At 40.5% G+C, this 15507-nt stretch overlaps 1 protein-coding gene across 2 annotated transcripts in view; it reads right to left on the bottom strand.

Moving 5' to 3' along the window:
* Positions 1-579: 579 nt before the first annotated feature.
* The window catches only part of MEP1B (meprin A subunit beta), a 29985-nt gene continuing 15057 nt past the window's right edge, over positions 580-15507 (bottom strand). The window contains exons 8-15 of one of the 2 annotated variants that reach the window (XM_066352636.1): positions 15152-15370; positions 14014-14166; positions 11376-11591; positions 8690-9133; positions 5830-6009; positions 4087-4213; positions 3265-3469; positions 580-771 (exon numbers count right to left, since the gene is read on the bottom strand). In XM_066352636.1, the coding sequence (XP_066208733.1) occupies positions 760-771; positions 3265-3469; positions 4087-4213; positions 5830-6009; positions 8690-9133; positions 11376-11591; positions 14014-14166; positions 15152-15370 (1556 nt within the window). In that variant the 3' untranslated portion in view covers positions 580-759. Of the gene's footprint in view, positions 775-3264; positions 3470-4086; positions 4214-5829; positions 6010-8689; positions 9134-11375; positions 11592-14013; positions 14167-15151; positions 15371-15507 lie in introns of both variants that reach the window. The other variant, XM_066352635.1, reaches the window with a different exon arrangement.

The raw sequence follows: 15507 nt of genomic DNA on the forward strand, positions 1-15507 counted from the left end.
AATAAAAATGCAGTTTTTAATTTTCCTGGTTTGAATTCCTAATAAGATAAGTGTTGATAAATGTCATGCTCATATGCATAATAAGCTCTTTGGGGCTCTAAATAATTTTTAAGAGTGTGAAAGCTCTGGAGACCCAAAACTTTGAGAACTACTGTTCTAGAAGTTTAGTTTTCTTGCTGATTATAGTTGTAGATTAAAACAAATTTTAAACCAAATTCATATACCAAAGAACATACGTAAGTAAATAAGGAAGTGGCCAGTTTTGGAGGGAGGGGTACATGTCCCCAGAGGGAAAGGGAGCCGTCCTACGAACTGTCCCTCCCCACAGGGGACAGGACAGCATGGAATGCTGAGGTTCCACATGGGGGGCATGCCCATTAGGTGTTTCCAATGGTTTCCAGGGAATTGCATGTGATGCCATCGCCTTTGACTCCCAAGTAAAGGATCGGTAATTTGGAAGGCTGTCGTACTCCTTTTATAGACAATAACATTCTAGAAGACCCTGAATTACTTCCCCACCTTTATTTTTTATTTTTTATTCCTTTTTGCTTCCCCCCTTTTTAAAAACAAAAACACAAACGACATTTTACCAATTAGCCGTTTACCAAAATAATGATTTACTATAGTATACTGTATCTAGCTATTTACAGAGATGATCCACGTACAGAAGACTGAGATGACTGTAATGTACTTTAGGTGAAATCCATGACAAAGAATCCTTTGTAATTGCATTTGCTGGCCGTATTGTTGAGTTCATCTTCAAAATGCATGCTGCTAAAAAAGGAAAGAACAATCGATGACTTAATTTCTAAATTTAAAAACTGCCATTTAAATGAATCACTATAAAATGGTCTAATTTTTAAATGAAATGCCATCAGCAGTCTCCTGGCATCCCTCCCAGTTGGCAGGCAACCCAGGGCCCTGTCTCCAGGAAGACGTGTTAGCCTGCCAGCTGGTGTTATTCAGACGCTAAACATCAGGGTGAGTACACACTTCAGCCTCAAAAAGGTCATTCTGATTTAGAGATCTACCCTAGATCTAGGTTCTGCTATCAGTTCATCAGCTGTAGAAATGTCTACACTAAGGGGAATGTAAGTTGATTCCTTGCTCTTGGGAACATGTTTAAATGACCCAGAGATAAAAGTTAGTTTTGTTGTAATATTACAGTGTGTGTGTGTGTGTGTGTGTGTGTGTGTGTGTGTGTATCCCCACTTAATGACCCTACCATGTCCCTGATACCTGATAGTTTCCCCCTTTATTGACTTAATTTTCTCCCTTCTCTCTCTTTGTTTTATCATTTTCTTTAATTCCTTCCAATTTTTACTTTAGTAGACTGTTACAATAATGCTTATATTTGCCAGTTTCCAGAGGAATGTTCTAGCATTCCCATTCACCTAGCTAACGGATCTCTCTTCCCTAACCATTTCTCCACATTCCCCACCCAACCCCCCAATTTGTCAATTCTGGCCCAGGGACCACGGGTGCATGACGGCCTACTGGGTCCTTGTTGGTGGATCTGTTTCTTTTATTTTGAGTCATAAAATAAGCTAGAAATAGCCATTCATAAAACAAAGCCACATGTATACATTTTAAGCACTTTTCTAACAAGCTTGTGAAGTAATTGATCCACTGCTTCATGATTGGCTTTAAACATCTTCCTGATGTTGATAAGATATGGTTGCAGTGTATGAGAATAAAACTATTTGTTTTCATTTTCTGTCTCTTGATTGACTTTGCAAACAAATATAGTATCTTTAGACCAGGCTGTCCACTTCAAAAAATCATAATCTTAAAATACAGTAGGTCTTGAATAACCATTTTTTTTGAAGAAAATATATTCTTGCTTTAGCTAATTGCAGTATTTTTATTTTCAGAGGTATTCTAATTGGCCTTTTTTTCTCTTTAGTTTTACTAGTAACTTGTGGAGACTTTTTTGAATTTAACAGAACTGGAATTTTGTTTTTTTTATTGCTTTGTAGGAAGATAAAGAGGGGAGAAGCGAGAAGCAACAGCTCGTAGTGGTTATTTCCTGTATGTGCCTTGATCGGGCAAGCCCAGGGTTTTGAACCAGCGACCTCAGTACTCCATGTCAACACTTTACTCTGCCGCCACAGGTTGGGTAGAACTGGACAATTTTTAAAGCCTTACTTTTAAGTGGTGTTCAGATTTTATGCCAATTTGTCTGTGCTATTTTGTAAGCAAGAAAGTGAATCTGCATCTGAAACTCTGTGCCCTCTATTATTGCAGTACATGGTGTGTGCTGGGCCCATTGCTCAGTCCTGCCCTTTAAAATGAAGGCTCTTATGCAGGACATGCCCTTCCCCCAATTTTCTGCTTTTGTTGGCGGGCAGCCCCAACCCAATGGCTGTCGATGTGGTGAGTACCCTCCTCGCCACCATTCGGAGCACATCCAAGGGGCCCTCCCAGCTCCGGGGACGGAGGAGGGCTGAGGCCTCAGCTGTTGCTGCACCAGAGCCCAGCTGCCCTCACTCTGGCACAGGTGTCCCCAACAGCATTGCCCACCAAACCTCCCGCACGCCAACATCCATCTGAGTCGGCTTCCCAGGAACGCACTCTGAGCCAGGGTACTTTCAAGAGTCTGTGGCCAGTTTAGAGACCTTCTGAGGTAAGACTTTAAACCTCTGTTGGAAATCTTGCCTCACAGGTAGTTACTGCACATGAAGTCAGAATTAGTTGGAACTTTCTTTCATAGCAAAGCCCCAAATATGGCCTGACCAGTGGTGGTGCAGTGAGTAAAGCCTCGACCGTGAATGCTGAGGCTGCTGGTACAAAGCCCCAGGCTTGCCCAGTCAAGGCACATTCAATAAGAAACTGCTTCTCACTCTTCTCTCCCCCATTCTCTCTCTCTCACCTCTCTCTAAAATCAATAAATAAAATCTTTTAAAAAAAATTAAGAAAAGCCCCAAATATGCCTGCACCCTCTTCTACCAGCCTGAGCTCCCCCATCACTCAAAGACTTTAAAACAAAGACATACAGGTCACCTCTCCCTTTTACCAGGAAAGTCGGAACTCATGGGAAAAATCAATATTGCCTTTCAGAAGGGCAATTCTAGGAAGATAATAAACCGCCCTCCCAGAAAGCCTAGTTTACGAACCATTGATTTATAGTGAATGTAACAAAAGCACACTCTCAAAGCAATTGTCCCCAGCATAGGTAATGAAAAGAATTTTTTAAAGGATATTTAACAAGTCTTAATTCTTCTTCAATAGGTTTTGAATAACCAAATATCAGACTCAACTTACATTTTCCAGAGCCTCATCCGCTATGTTTGAACTTGTCTTTTGGCGATATCTCTTCCGGGTACAATAGACACTGACGAGGGTGATGATCAGCATCACGGCAAACACCGCAGCAGTGGAAGAAGCGGCAATAATGATGGTGTCTCGAGTGGAGCCTCTCTTTTCACATCTCTCTCCCATATACCACCAGTCTTCCCCTGATGGACACCTACACATTCAGAACATGGTTCAGCTATACGCTGATATTTAGATCTGAACATCTTCACTGCTAAAGGTGTGGATCAACATTCAGGTCATTGACATCAGAACATGTCACCTACTCTAGACTAGAGGGAGGTGGTCAACGAGCACCAGGAGGCCAGGCAGGGTCAATGGAAAGGAACGATGAAATGACTCTAATCTGAGGCTCAAAATGGCAGCTTGGAGGGAGGAAAGGAAAGTAGCGTGGTAAAAGGAGAAAATTTAGTTCTAGTCCCTTCGCCTTCCAGCTATTCACCTTGGCCGAGCTCTTCATGAAACTTAAGTATCTCCATCTACAAAATGGGGCAGTTACACTTAACCACTTCAGATATGTAATTCATGAGGACTTTTCCAGGCAATTAGGGTATCATGTGTTATTTTTTTTCATGGATAATTTTATTGTTCTTGTAGCTATCCAAAGCCCTAAATAAAGAGCCCCAAAATAAAAATCCTATGAATGGTTGGTTATAAAATGAGAATTAACTGGTTTTGCTCATGTGAAATATCAGTATTTAATCCTACATTGTGGGAATGATACGGTTTCAAACAAAGGAATGGGGAGACCTCCTCCATGTGGCCCCTTACCTGCACTCAGCCTTGCCGTCTCGGATGGTGCAGACGCCATCATTCTCACATGCGAAGTTTGCACAAAGGTCTTGGATGCCAGAGGTTGGTACTGGCTGAATTGGTGTAGAATTAAGGTGGGATATGTCTAAGGGCAGCAAGGGAGAACATGGAAGGAAATCACTTTTTGCTTTAACTAGTATTTGATCTTTAAATTTCAAAATAGATACTTAGGTTTCAGGTTTGCAAGAAATTCGGCCATGTTGAAGCCTAGTCCCACAATATTCATAGGCAGTGAAATATTAAATAGGCAGGTTGAAATCTAGATGAAAAGGTCAGCGGGGCTAGCCTGTGGGGCTGCAATGGAAGCACATGTATGCCTGGGTCTGGGCTTGCCTTTGACACCGTTAGCCTAAAAATAAATGGCCCTTCAACGTGAGAGGCAACTATCGTTTATTTGAGATCAAAAGAAAAGCTATTGGGGAAGCATTGATTCAGGCAGAAGCCCAAATAATGTTCTCATTAGGAGACAAAAGCAAAGGGTATTTACGAGAAAAGGTAGGGGGGAAATAATATCAATAGAAAGAAGGTTTTTCTATTGTGCAGATAACATAACATAGTAATGTTTAGTCTAAAGAAAGTTAATTTTCAGTCTGTAACCATAAATATCTGCTTTCTTGCTATCTTTGCAAACAGTTCTTTGGACACAATGTTGTGTTATTTTGTCCTGTTTTAACATTGAAAAGGTTTGAGGCATAGGATGTGCAAGGCAGTTTTACTGGTGTAGCAGCTCTGCCTCCATTTTAAAGTGGCTCTGTTTGTTATTTTTTTACATTACTAACCCTCGAGGGACAGACAAGAAAACCAAAGAGCAGATCACAAGGCAGCTGAGGATCTTGCCCAAAGTCACGGGTCTCTTGCTTTGTGGACCAGTTGGTGGATATTTGCGAAAAGGCACCAGGTCCCCTGACAACCAGGTTTCTGTTCTTGGCGGCATTTTCTGTTGCTTCTTATCCAAACAGGGTCAAATAGAATTGATGACTATGTGACTTTTGTCAAGGGAGAAAATATTTTCTGTAGCCTCTTCTTTCAACAAAAGTTTTCCTAAATAATTTTTTCCAAGAAGTATCATTTATATTTACTCTAATTGACATTGAAATGAAAATTCCCTGGGTTTTAATTGCACCACTTTTCATCACAAATGAAATTCTGATTTTCTGAGATGAAAGTGGGTCTTTAATAGTAAATGTTAAACTCCTACCACATAAAACATGGAAACCACCAGTATTCTTGGAAAATGTATGTTTTGGCTGCCATAGCTAAGAAACTAGAAAATATGATAAATTGCTATTACTGCTAGGATGTGTGTGTGTGTGTGTGTGTGTGTGTATTAGAAAAAGACAATAAGACAATCCATTTTAAGTTTAGCTTCATTTGCTTGTGTGCTAATATTATTTCTGTAATCCTAGACTCTAATTCTAGTGTATAATGACTATACTTTAACTTATTTCTAAATTAGTTTTCCACTATTGCTCCATGTAGTGGTAATTAAATTCTTTATCCTGGAACACTCACTGTTTCCTTTTAAGTTATTCTCATATTTTTAATGATTCTTAGCAAAAAAAAAATATTCCACGCAGGCCCATTTCCTCCCACATCTCTATTTAATATACCCAGAAATGGAACCTGGAAGAACACAGTAAATAATCAATGGCTACAACAACAACAAAAATAGCTTATAGAAAACTATTTTTATTGACATACCTTCCACGGTCAGGAGGATATAAACATCATTTCCTTTTATAAAATCTCTGCTTTTCAGCCTCTCATGGGTTATAAAGGCACTGGTTCCAAAGCCCCTACCTCTTCTAAATTGAGTTCCATTAGGGAAAAAAGCCACTTCTCCCACTTTGGAAGGCCTGTCCCAAAAATAGTTTCCATTATCTGAAAAAGCAATTTATATTAATGGGTGTGTTAGCATCATCATAGCTTTTGGTGGCAGGAAAGAACAGGCGATGTGAAACACAATTAGGATGAAGCTCAAAATCATTAAATGATGCTATTGACCTGTGATGTATTCCCTGGCAAATCACTGGAGCTTGTTCATTTACACTGTCCTAAAGGAAATGAGATTACCTGGCAGGCGGGACCACATTCTGGAATACGAGCGGAGAGGTACCAAGAGTTTACCAGGTTGGGTATCATATCTGTACTGACTGACCAGTTTGGAACCCCCCTGCCCGTTAGAATCCTTCCTTAACAACCTTCTGAGTTACAGATAGGCCATTTAACTGAGTTAAATCAATATGTTACTGAGAGAGTTTTTAATATTAGCATAGAACAATTTATCTTGTTAACTGAATTATTCACCTAACAGAGTAAAGTCCTTTAAGGAGTAAAAACATAGAAGCACTGCTTCTGGAAAAAGGTGATAACCCACCTGATTCTGAGCCATTATCTTCTTTTTAGAGAGAGAGACAGACAGACAGACAGACAGATAGGAAGGGAGAGAGATGAGAAGCATCAACTCATAGTTGTGGCACTAGGTTGTTCGTTGATTGCTTTCTCATATGTGGCTTGACTGGGGGGCTACAGCCGAGCCAGTGACCCCTTGCTCAAGCCAGCAATCTTGGGCTCAAGCCAGTGACCTTGGAGTCATGTCTATGATCCCATACTCAAGCCAGTGAGCCCATGCTCAAGCAGGTGAGCCCATGCTCAAGCAGGTGAGCCCATGCTCAAGCCTGTAACCTCGGTGTTTTGAACCTAGGTCCTCAGCATCCCAGGCTGACACTCTATCCACTGCATCACCACCTGGTCAGGCCAGAGAGATTTTTTTTTTTTTTTTTTTTTTTTTTTTTTTTTAGTGAGAAGCAGTGAGTCAGAGACAGGTTCCCACATGCCCCGACCAGGATCCACCCAGAAAGCCCACTAGGGGGTGATGCTCTGGCTGCCTGGGGCCCTTGCTCTGTTGCAACCAGAGCCATTCTTTTAGCACCTGAGGCAGAGATCATTGAGCCATCCTCAGCGCTCAGGGCCAACTCACTTCAATGGAGCCTTGGCTGCAGGAGAGGAGGAGAAGAGAGAGATAGAGGGAGAAGTGAGAGGTGAAGAGGTGGAGAAGCAGATGGGCGCTTCTCCTATGTGCCCTGGCTGGGAATCGAATCCGAGGCATCCACACACCGGGCTGATGCTCTACCGCTGAGCCAACCAGCTGGGGCCTAGAGAGACAATATTTTTAAAAGTAAAATTCTGTCCTGACTGGTGGTGGAGCAGTGGATAAAGCATCGACCCAAGTGCTGAGGTTGCTGGTTCAAAACCCCAAGGTCATCAGCTCTGTGCTCAGGCTCAGCAGCGTGCGGTCTCTGGCTCCAGCAGGGGATCGTACACAATCCTAAAGCTCGCCAGCTTGAGCCCAAGGAGTCTCAGGCATGAAAAGCCCAAGGGGGATGGCTTGAGCAAGGGGACACTGGCACGGCCCTGGTCAAGGCACATATGAGAAGCTCAGTGCACAACTAAAATAAAAGGAACTATGAGTTGATGCTTCTCACCCTCTCTCCTCTCTTCCTGGCTCTCTCACACACACACTCTCTCTCAAAATATAAAAAAGAAAGAAAGAAAGAAAGAAAGAAAGAAAGAAAGAAAGAAAGAAAGAAAGAAAGAAAGAAAGAAAGAAAGAAAGAAAGAAAAAAAGAAAGAAAGAAATTCTGAACATTTAGTCTCTACAACCCTTTTGGTAAATATTTTATTTTACTTATCAAATTAGTTTTTTTCTCCTATGTCACTTGGGTCCATTATTTTCATATGTAGAAATCATATTTGGCAATAATATTCACCCTGCCATAATTCCATTTGTCCTTTTATTGGGTTCCCAAATGGCAAAGGATTATTAAAATTAAAAATGTGATCATGGCTTTCTGGGCTCTACTCCTTTGTCAGACCAGAAGATGAAAAATGATATCAGCATTGACAAAGTCTTCAGAACTCTTTAATAGAGTTAAAATCCACTCTCAACCCTTCCCACACTCCAGAGCATGTGCTCATCTTCCTTCTGATCAAAAACCATGCCCATTATAAAAGCCGCCTTGGTAATCCCAGTGCAAGATCAGGGTAGCATGGATTAGGAGAACTCAACAGTTGAGGACCTCTCCATACCAGGCCTTTCCACAGACTTCTGTGATGATCTGTAGTGATTCTTATAACAAATCTGTGTGGGTATTACTACTGTCCCACTTTTACTGCTGAAATATTGGGGCTCTAGAAGATTATTTGCTCAAGATCTATTTGCTTTGCTTCTGTGAAGTAAACCTTAGATTTTAATCCAGGCATGTCAAACCTTAAAACCAACATTCCTGGCACGACAATGGGAATTTAGGTAAGGTTGCCAATTCCCAGGAATACAATCAATATCGTTCTATTTGTTGGCATCTCTGCTGACATTCCTGGCAGTCTCCTGCTTGGGAGACTGTCCGTAACTGCTGAAACCTTTCCTCTAATTATCTTCTTTCCCTAAGATGTGAGCACAAAATTCCCTAGGTACCTGACTGTACAGTCTCGCATTCCCAAATCCTTTGTCCCTCCACAAGCAACAACCGTGTGTTAGCAATAAAGAAAATGAGTCACGAACCAGTAGTCTTAAATGGGTCTGTAGTTACACTCCGCTGGTTGGACATACGTTGCCGAATGTCAGGATTTTGATCCAGGAGTGTCATTGTGGCTTGTTGCCAAGGACATGGCCACTGTAATTGATCATCATTGGCTCCAGAGATCAAGTGGAAATATATTCCTGCATTAGTCGCATGGTTCAGATCCAAGTTAATCTGAAAAGCATAACCTTTAGAAGAATAAAATGGAGGGCTATACAGATTTCCATTTGGGCTGCCAATGAACTGTGTGAAATTCCTTATATGCCAGATGTGATGAGGGCACCGTGTTTCCGAAAGATTGATGTCATCAATAGACAGGCCACCCAAAGATGCACCAGCACCTCTGACCCCTCCAAATACCACTCTGAATTTGTTGGTTACTTTCAGTGTGACGTGGTAAAGTTGCCAGCTCCCAATGGGTATATCTGCAAAACAGACGTTATTATTTCAAAGAAGACAAAAGACAATGAGTCATATGCAAACCAACACTAGAGTGCTAACCTCCATGGGCAAATATTCATCCGAAAGCTACTGAGTCCTACAGGTCTGATATATGGCCTCCTCATTTCTCCAACCCTGGTCCATTTACTTTAAGGTATTTCTGCGAGGTCAGACTTCTCTCTGGGATATCTGGATGTTTATCTAGTTGTTTCTTGCCCTTTAGCAGAGATGGGAAAGCAGCCAACTGCGCCTAACTCCTGAGTACTCCATGCCCCACCTAGGAGTTACCTTTCATTCTGTGTTAATTAAATGGTCAAGCAAGCCCAATAGTCTACAGTTGTACCCATGATTCCTGTGCTACTCAACCAAAGCCTTCTTTACTATATTTATACTCTGACTGAAATACTGCCTTCATATGCAAAAATTTCAGTCAACTTTTTGACAGTATTAAACAGGAATTCACCAAACCTTAGAAAGCCTACTTCCTACAATTTACGCCTTAGATCATTACCGGTGACTCAACATTATAAATATTTATCTAATATTTACTACCACTTCCTTTCTCTCCAACCTGCATGTTCCCCTCCATTATTTTCCCCTGCCCTCAGCGAGCAGCATGGCCATACCTACCTCTATTAACTGTCCTGGATTGCATACCCAAATAAGAAGCAATATGTTTAATTTTTTCAGAAGCTCCCAGGTAGAAAACAGCTCAATTTATGTGAAACTCATAATTAACACAATGACTTAAAATTTAAATATATTGGCACTTAATACAAAACAATTGCTTGAAAGTGACTTAGAAACATCCAAATTGCAGAAAATGTTATTGCCCATGGATAGACCCTTCCATGAGAGATTTCACCTTATTATTACCAATGCCATCAGTTTAAATTCTGGACTCCTAAGCAAGTTTCGTAAGCACCTTTCGTGCTATTATCTATTAGTGATAACACCACAGATTGCTAATGAAAAGGAATATCTACATCTATGTAAAATGTATCTTAGCCTGGCCTGTTGTAGCAAAATGGATAGAGCATTGCCCTGGAATGCTGAAGTCGCTGGTTTAAAACACTGGGCTTGCCCAGTCAAGGCACATATGACAATCAATCAATGAACAACTAAATTGAAGCAACTATGAGTTGATACTTCTTGCTCCCTGACCCTCTCTCTCCTCAATCTGTAAAATAAATAAATAAAATCTTTAAAAAATAAGATAAATGTATCTTATATACATATTGTATATTGTATTATACATAATTACATACAAGGTATATATATATATAGTATGTGATACGTGTATATATGTATGTGTATATGTAAAATGAGATTAAGAACCTCACTGTTAGTGTTCACAAGGGAAACTATCATTGTTTTTCGATTGTTTTTCATAGTTAAACAGCAATTGAAGGGTGGAAAGGAGAATAGCATGACATATAGCATGTGGATTGATTTTATAGTAAGTATTTTTCAATTCATTCAAACCAAGAAGTCATTATGTGGATCAAACAGTAATATAGTTACCAGCCCATGGCCCCTCTTCCTCAGGGAACTTTCTTAACCATCTGCTTGAACAGGTGATCAACATGGCCCAGTCCTCTGACCCAACGCATTGACCCAGTCACGGCGTTGCCCTCTCTCCACTCAGGAATTGCTACAAAAGTTTCATTTAACCCAAGTCGTAAAAATCAGAACCCTTCACTGGTACTTATATTTAAGCTAGAAATTAGAGGAAGAATTCTCTTTTCAGTGTGATGGCACAGTTGATAAAACGTAAGCTGGAAAGTGAAACAGCCCAAGCACCAGTTTCACAGACAAAGCCCATCTGAGATAACAGGAGATGGCCCCCCTTGCTCAGGGACAGGCCCAGTCCTGCCTGAGGCCGGCTCCTCCCTCCTCCATTTCCACAATTGAGTTACTTACATTGAGCCAGTTATTCTGTACATTTTGCCTAAGCTAGCCCTTCTATTGTGTTTTTACTACTTGCCACGAACTGACCCCCTCAGTGCCAAAGACTACTGTACAGTTTCTTAAATGAGCGCCACATGTAAGAGCACACAGAGGACCCTTATTCTAGCTTCCTTACCACAGCATGAAACAGGGGGATCCAGCTCTAAGCTGAAAAGTCGTGAGCCAATAGCCCCTACCCTGTTGTAAACTGTTGCATTGAATAGAGTTAAGATTCCCTCACTCGCAACCCAAACAGTAACAATATTGATACTATACCTTTTATTTCTTCCACCAGGGTTAAAGTACCATTCCCCTTGTCTGCAGAATACTCCCTGACGTAAATGTTCAGTTGGTCACTTTCACTTCCACTGTTATACAAATAAAATTGCAAGCACTGAAATCCTCTTTTAGGGTACAGCGTTCTACTCTCCAGCAAAGCTGAGGTCCCCACATTCACAGAGCTGCTGTCAAAATGCATGAAGAAACCAGAACCTGTTATAACGATAAAAGCAGAATTGAGAGAAAACAGATATTGAATATAAGCATGCATGTTTTATGGGCACTAAAGTTCCATTTACTTCCCACAGGTATGCAGGGCACTGTAATGGGCATTTAAATACAGTTCCAAGAGTAGGCAGTTTAAGAAAGAGACAACACCAGGCCACCTTTCTCTTACAATAGACAATAGTTTTTAAAAATGGAATAAAATGTCACCTACTGTATCTAGTCTCTCTTTCTCTCTCTCTTTCTTTTTCTCCCTCACCTCCTTCCTTTTATTTCCCCCTCCTTCTGGCCTATGTAAGACCACCACCCACTACCCAAATCTGAATTCAAAAACAAAAATACTTTTATTGAGGTATTTTGACATATACCATTTGTAAACCTAAGGTACACAACATGTTCATTTGATACTTTTATATTTTGTAATATGATTACCAATCATAATATGTAATATAATAACCAGAATCTCAATCATGTTACATAATAATTATTTTTTTGTGTGTGGTTGTAATAATTAAGTTCTAGTCTTTTAGCAGGTTTGATGATTATAATACTATATTGTTGTCCTTAATTACTGTGTTGTGCATTAGATTGTTAGGGCTTACTTACTACTTGTTCTAAATTTGTACTCTTAAAAAACACCTGTGTATGCCTGACTGGGCAGTGGTGCAGTGGATAGAGCACAGGACTGGGATGTGGAGGACCCAGGTTCAAAGCCCCAAGGTCGCCAGCTTGAGCATGGGTTCATCTGGTTTGAGCAAAAAGCTCACCAGCTTGGACCCAAGGTCACTGGCTCAAGCAAGGGGTCACTCGGTCTGCTGTAGCCCCCCGGTCAAGGCACATATGAGAAAGCAATAATGAACAGCTAAGGTGTCACAACGAAAAACTAATGATTGATACTTCTCATCTCTCTTTGTTCCTGTCTGTCTGTCCCTATCTATCCCTCTCTCTGACTCTCTCTCTGTAGCTGTAAAAAAAAATAAACAAACAAACAAAAACACATCTGTGTATTCCTCACCCCACCACACCCTGAGAAGGAAAAGCACCTCTTCATTAGCAGAGACCTCACTCCCTGCCTAGGCCATCTGAGCTGGCAAGCACTGGCTCTTGGTTCTGAAGTCTAACACAACATATTTGCTGTCATAAATGAGCAAATAAATGAAAATTTGGTACTTGTCACCAAAAACAAAAAAAAAATTCTTATTTAATTCAAAACAAAATGATAATCCTGGCCAGTTAGCTCAGTCGGCTGGGGCATCGTCCCAATACACACCATTGTGGGTTGGATCCCCAGTCAAGGCAGACACAAGAATAAACCAATGAAAGTAGAAATAAGTGGGACAACAAATCAATGTTTCTTTATCTCTCTCTCTCTGAAATTCATTGGAATAAATTTTTTAAAATCCCAAATTACAATGGAAAAAGATACTTATCTGAATAAAAATAAATAAATTGTACTTTCTACCTTCATTGTAAGTATTTTTGTAATAGCAGCATGTGATTCCAACCAGCTGAAGTGCTGAAGTTGACCAATCCACAAGCTAGTGCTGTTCAATAGAAAGTCTCTCCTATTCTGCAAGCTTCAAGAAAACGACTCCACGACCCCAGAGAGAAGAGTCCTTCAAGAGGGACAGCTTTCTCCTGCTGTGGGTGTACAGACAACGAGGTCGAGACTTCACAGAGCCCAGCTTTGACTCAGAAGAAGAGCAAACTCAGAGCATAAAGGCAAAGAAAGTAACGATGTCCTTACAAGGCACAGAACTAATGCCTTGGTAACAAACTAATGGGTCATCATGAATAATTCTAATAGGAGTCAGAGATAAAGTCCCAGTCTTTCATAGCAAAAGAAAAAGCTAGAACCACCGAGTGTAAGTAAAATCTAGAACAGGGGTCTCCAAACTACGGCCCGCGGGCCGCATGCGGCCCCCTGAGGCCATTTATCCAGCCCCCACCACACTTCCGGAAGGGGCACCTCTTTCATTGGTGTTCAATATCTACATCCTGTGCTCCTGGAGTACTGTATGTGGCGGCAGCGGCACCGCAAAGTGCGACTTCCGGTGACGCGGGACGCATGCATCACGGCTCCTGAAGCACGTCATATCACTTGTTACGGCTAGCAGTGACAAATATGGAACCAGGCATTGACCATCTCATTAGCCAAAAGCAGGCCCATAGTTCCCATTGAAATACTGGTCAGTTTGTTGATTTAAATTTACATGTTCTTTATTTTAAATATTGTATTTGTTCCCGTTTTGTTTTTTTACTTTAAAATAAGATATGTGCAGTGTGCATAGGGATTTGTTCATAGTTTTTTTTATAGTCTGGCCCTCCAACCGTCTGAGGGGCAGTGAACTTGGCCCCCTGTGTAAAAAGTTTGGGGACCCCTGATCTAGAAGCATCCCACTTTTGTCACCTTTGCACTGGCCCATGTTGGAGTGATCGCTCTCTGGCCCCCTGGGAACCTGTGAAACCCGCTGCCAGTCAGCGTTGTCTTCTGAACTTTGAATCATACCACACACATTTTCCAGTTCAAAATTGCACGAGTCCATAAAGCTCAAGGAAGAGGCTACAAAAATGAAAACAAAAAAAACAGTTACTGACAGTCATATAACATGATAATCTGAGTAATAAAAACTGAGCTTATCACAGAAGTACTAGGAATGACACTAACTAATGAGGGACACCTCACTGATTCCGGGTGATAGTGTCTTAAAGACCTTTTGATTCTTGCAAAACCAAGACATTGATCAATTCTGTAGATCTAAAAAAACTGCCTGCCCAACTCTTTCTGTTAAATTATCTAATTATAGAAACCTGATTCTACACTCTTCTAGTTATTTAGACTATTGAGCCACCATTCAGATTATTGGATGCCATTTATATTATAACTATGCACCTCATTTGGGCTGAAAAAAGTTTTGAATATCAAGTTGGTCCATATTTGAATGAGTGACAGTTTCAAAAACTTGTGTGGGGCATGTTCCTCCAAGACCCAGTTTACAGGCCCTGACTGGGTGGTGAGGGTGTCATCCGTAAATGCCAGGGTTTCAGGGATGCCAGGGCACATATAAGAGTCAACCACGGAATGAATGAATGAATGGGTGGAATAACAAATTGATATTTCTCTCTCTCTCTCCCTCTCTTTCTAAAATCGATAATTTTTTTTAAAGACTCAATTTATTTTTACATCTGTTTCCAAACTGTAGTTTGCGATTTGGGTTTTGGTGCTTTTTAAAACTATATCAACTTTTGCCTTGACCTAGTAGCTCAGTTGGTTAGAGCGTTGTCCAGATCTGCTAAGGCTGCAGGTTCGATCCTGGTCAGAGTACATACAAGAAGAATCAATCAATGAATGCATAAATAAGTAGAACAACAATCCAATGACCTCTCTTTTTTCTTCTCTCTTTAAAATCAAAAAGTAAAATTAAAATAAAATATTAAGCTTTTATAATTTTAGAAAACTCAGCAATGCTCTGCAAAATGGCACAGAACATAATTTTCTTCTTATGTAGCAGAGAGAAACAAGTCATTTCAAAGACCCTATCACATACAGCAGTTATAGAGTCGATTCAACTTTAAGAGATCATAATCACTGAAATCCATTCGTTGGCCAATCACATCCATGAAGTCTGGGATTCTTGTTATAATTGTGGGTTCTGTTCCATTTCTGAATGCAGTTTTACTGTAGTGCATGACTGAAGTGTAATCATAGGGCACATTCAGAAAGTCCGAGACTTTGTCATCATAGGTGTTAAAATTGCTCTCTTTGCCTGAATGATAAATAAAAATTTTTTTAATTACTTGGTAGTCAAAAAATTTGACTTATTTTATTCTGAATGCTGTTAACTTAGAAACAGAGACTGTAATAAACATAGTGCAACTTTTGCTACAACTGACCTACAGTATT

The sequence above is a fragment of the Saccopteryx leptura genome, chromosome 11, assembly GCF_036850995.1.
Source record: "Saccopteryx leptura isolate mSacLep1 chromosome 11, mSacLep1_pri_phased_curated, whole genome shotgun sequence".
Taxonomy (NCBI): Eukaryota; Metazoa; Chordata; class Mammalia; order Chiroptera; family Emballonuridae; genus Saccopteryx; species Saccopteryx leptura.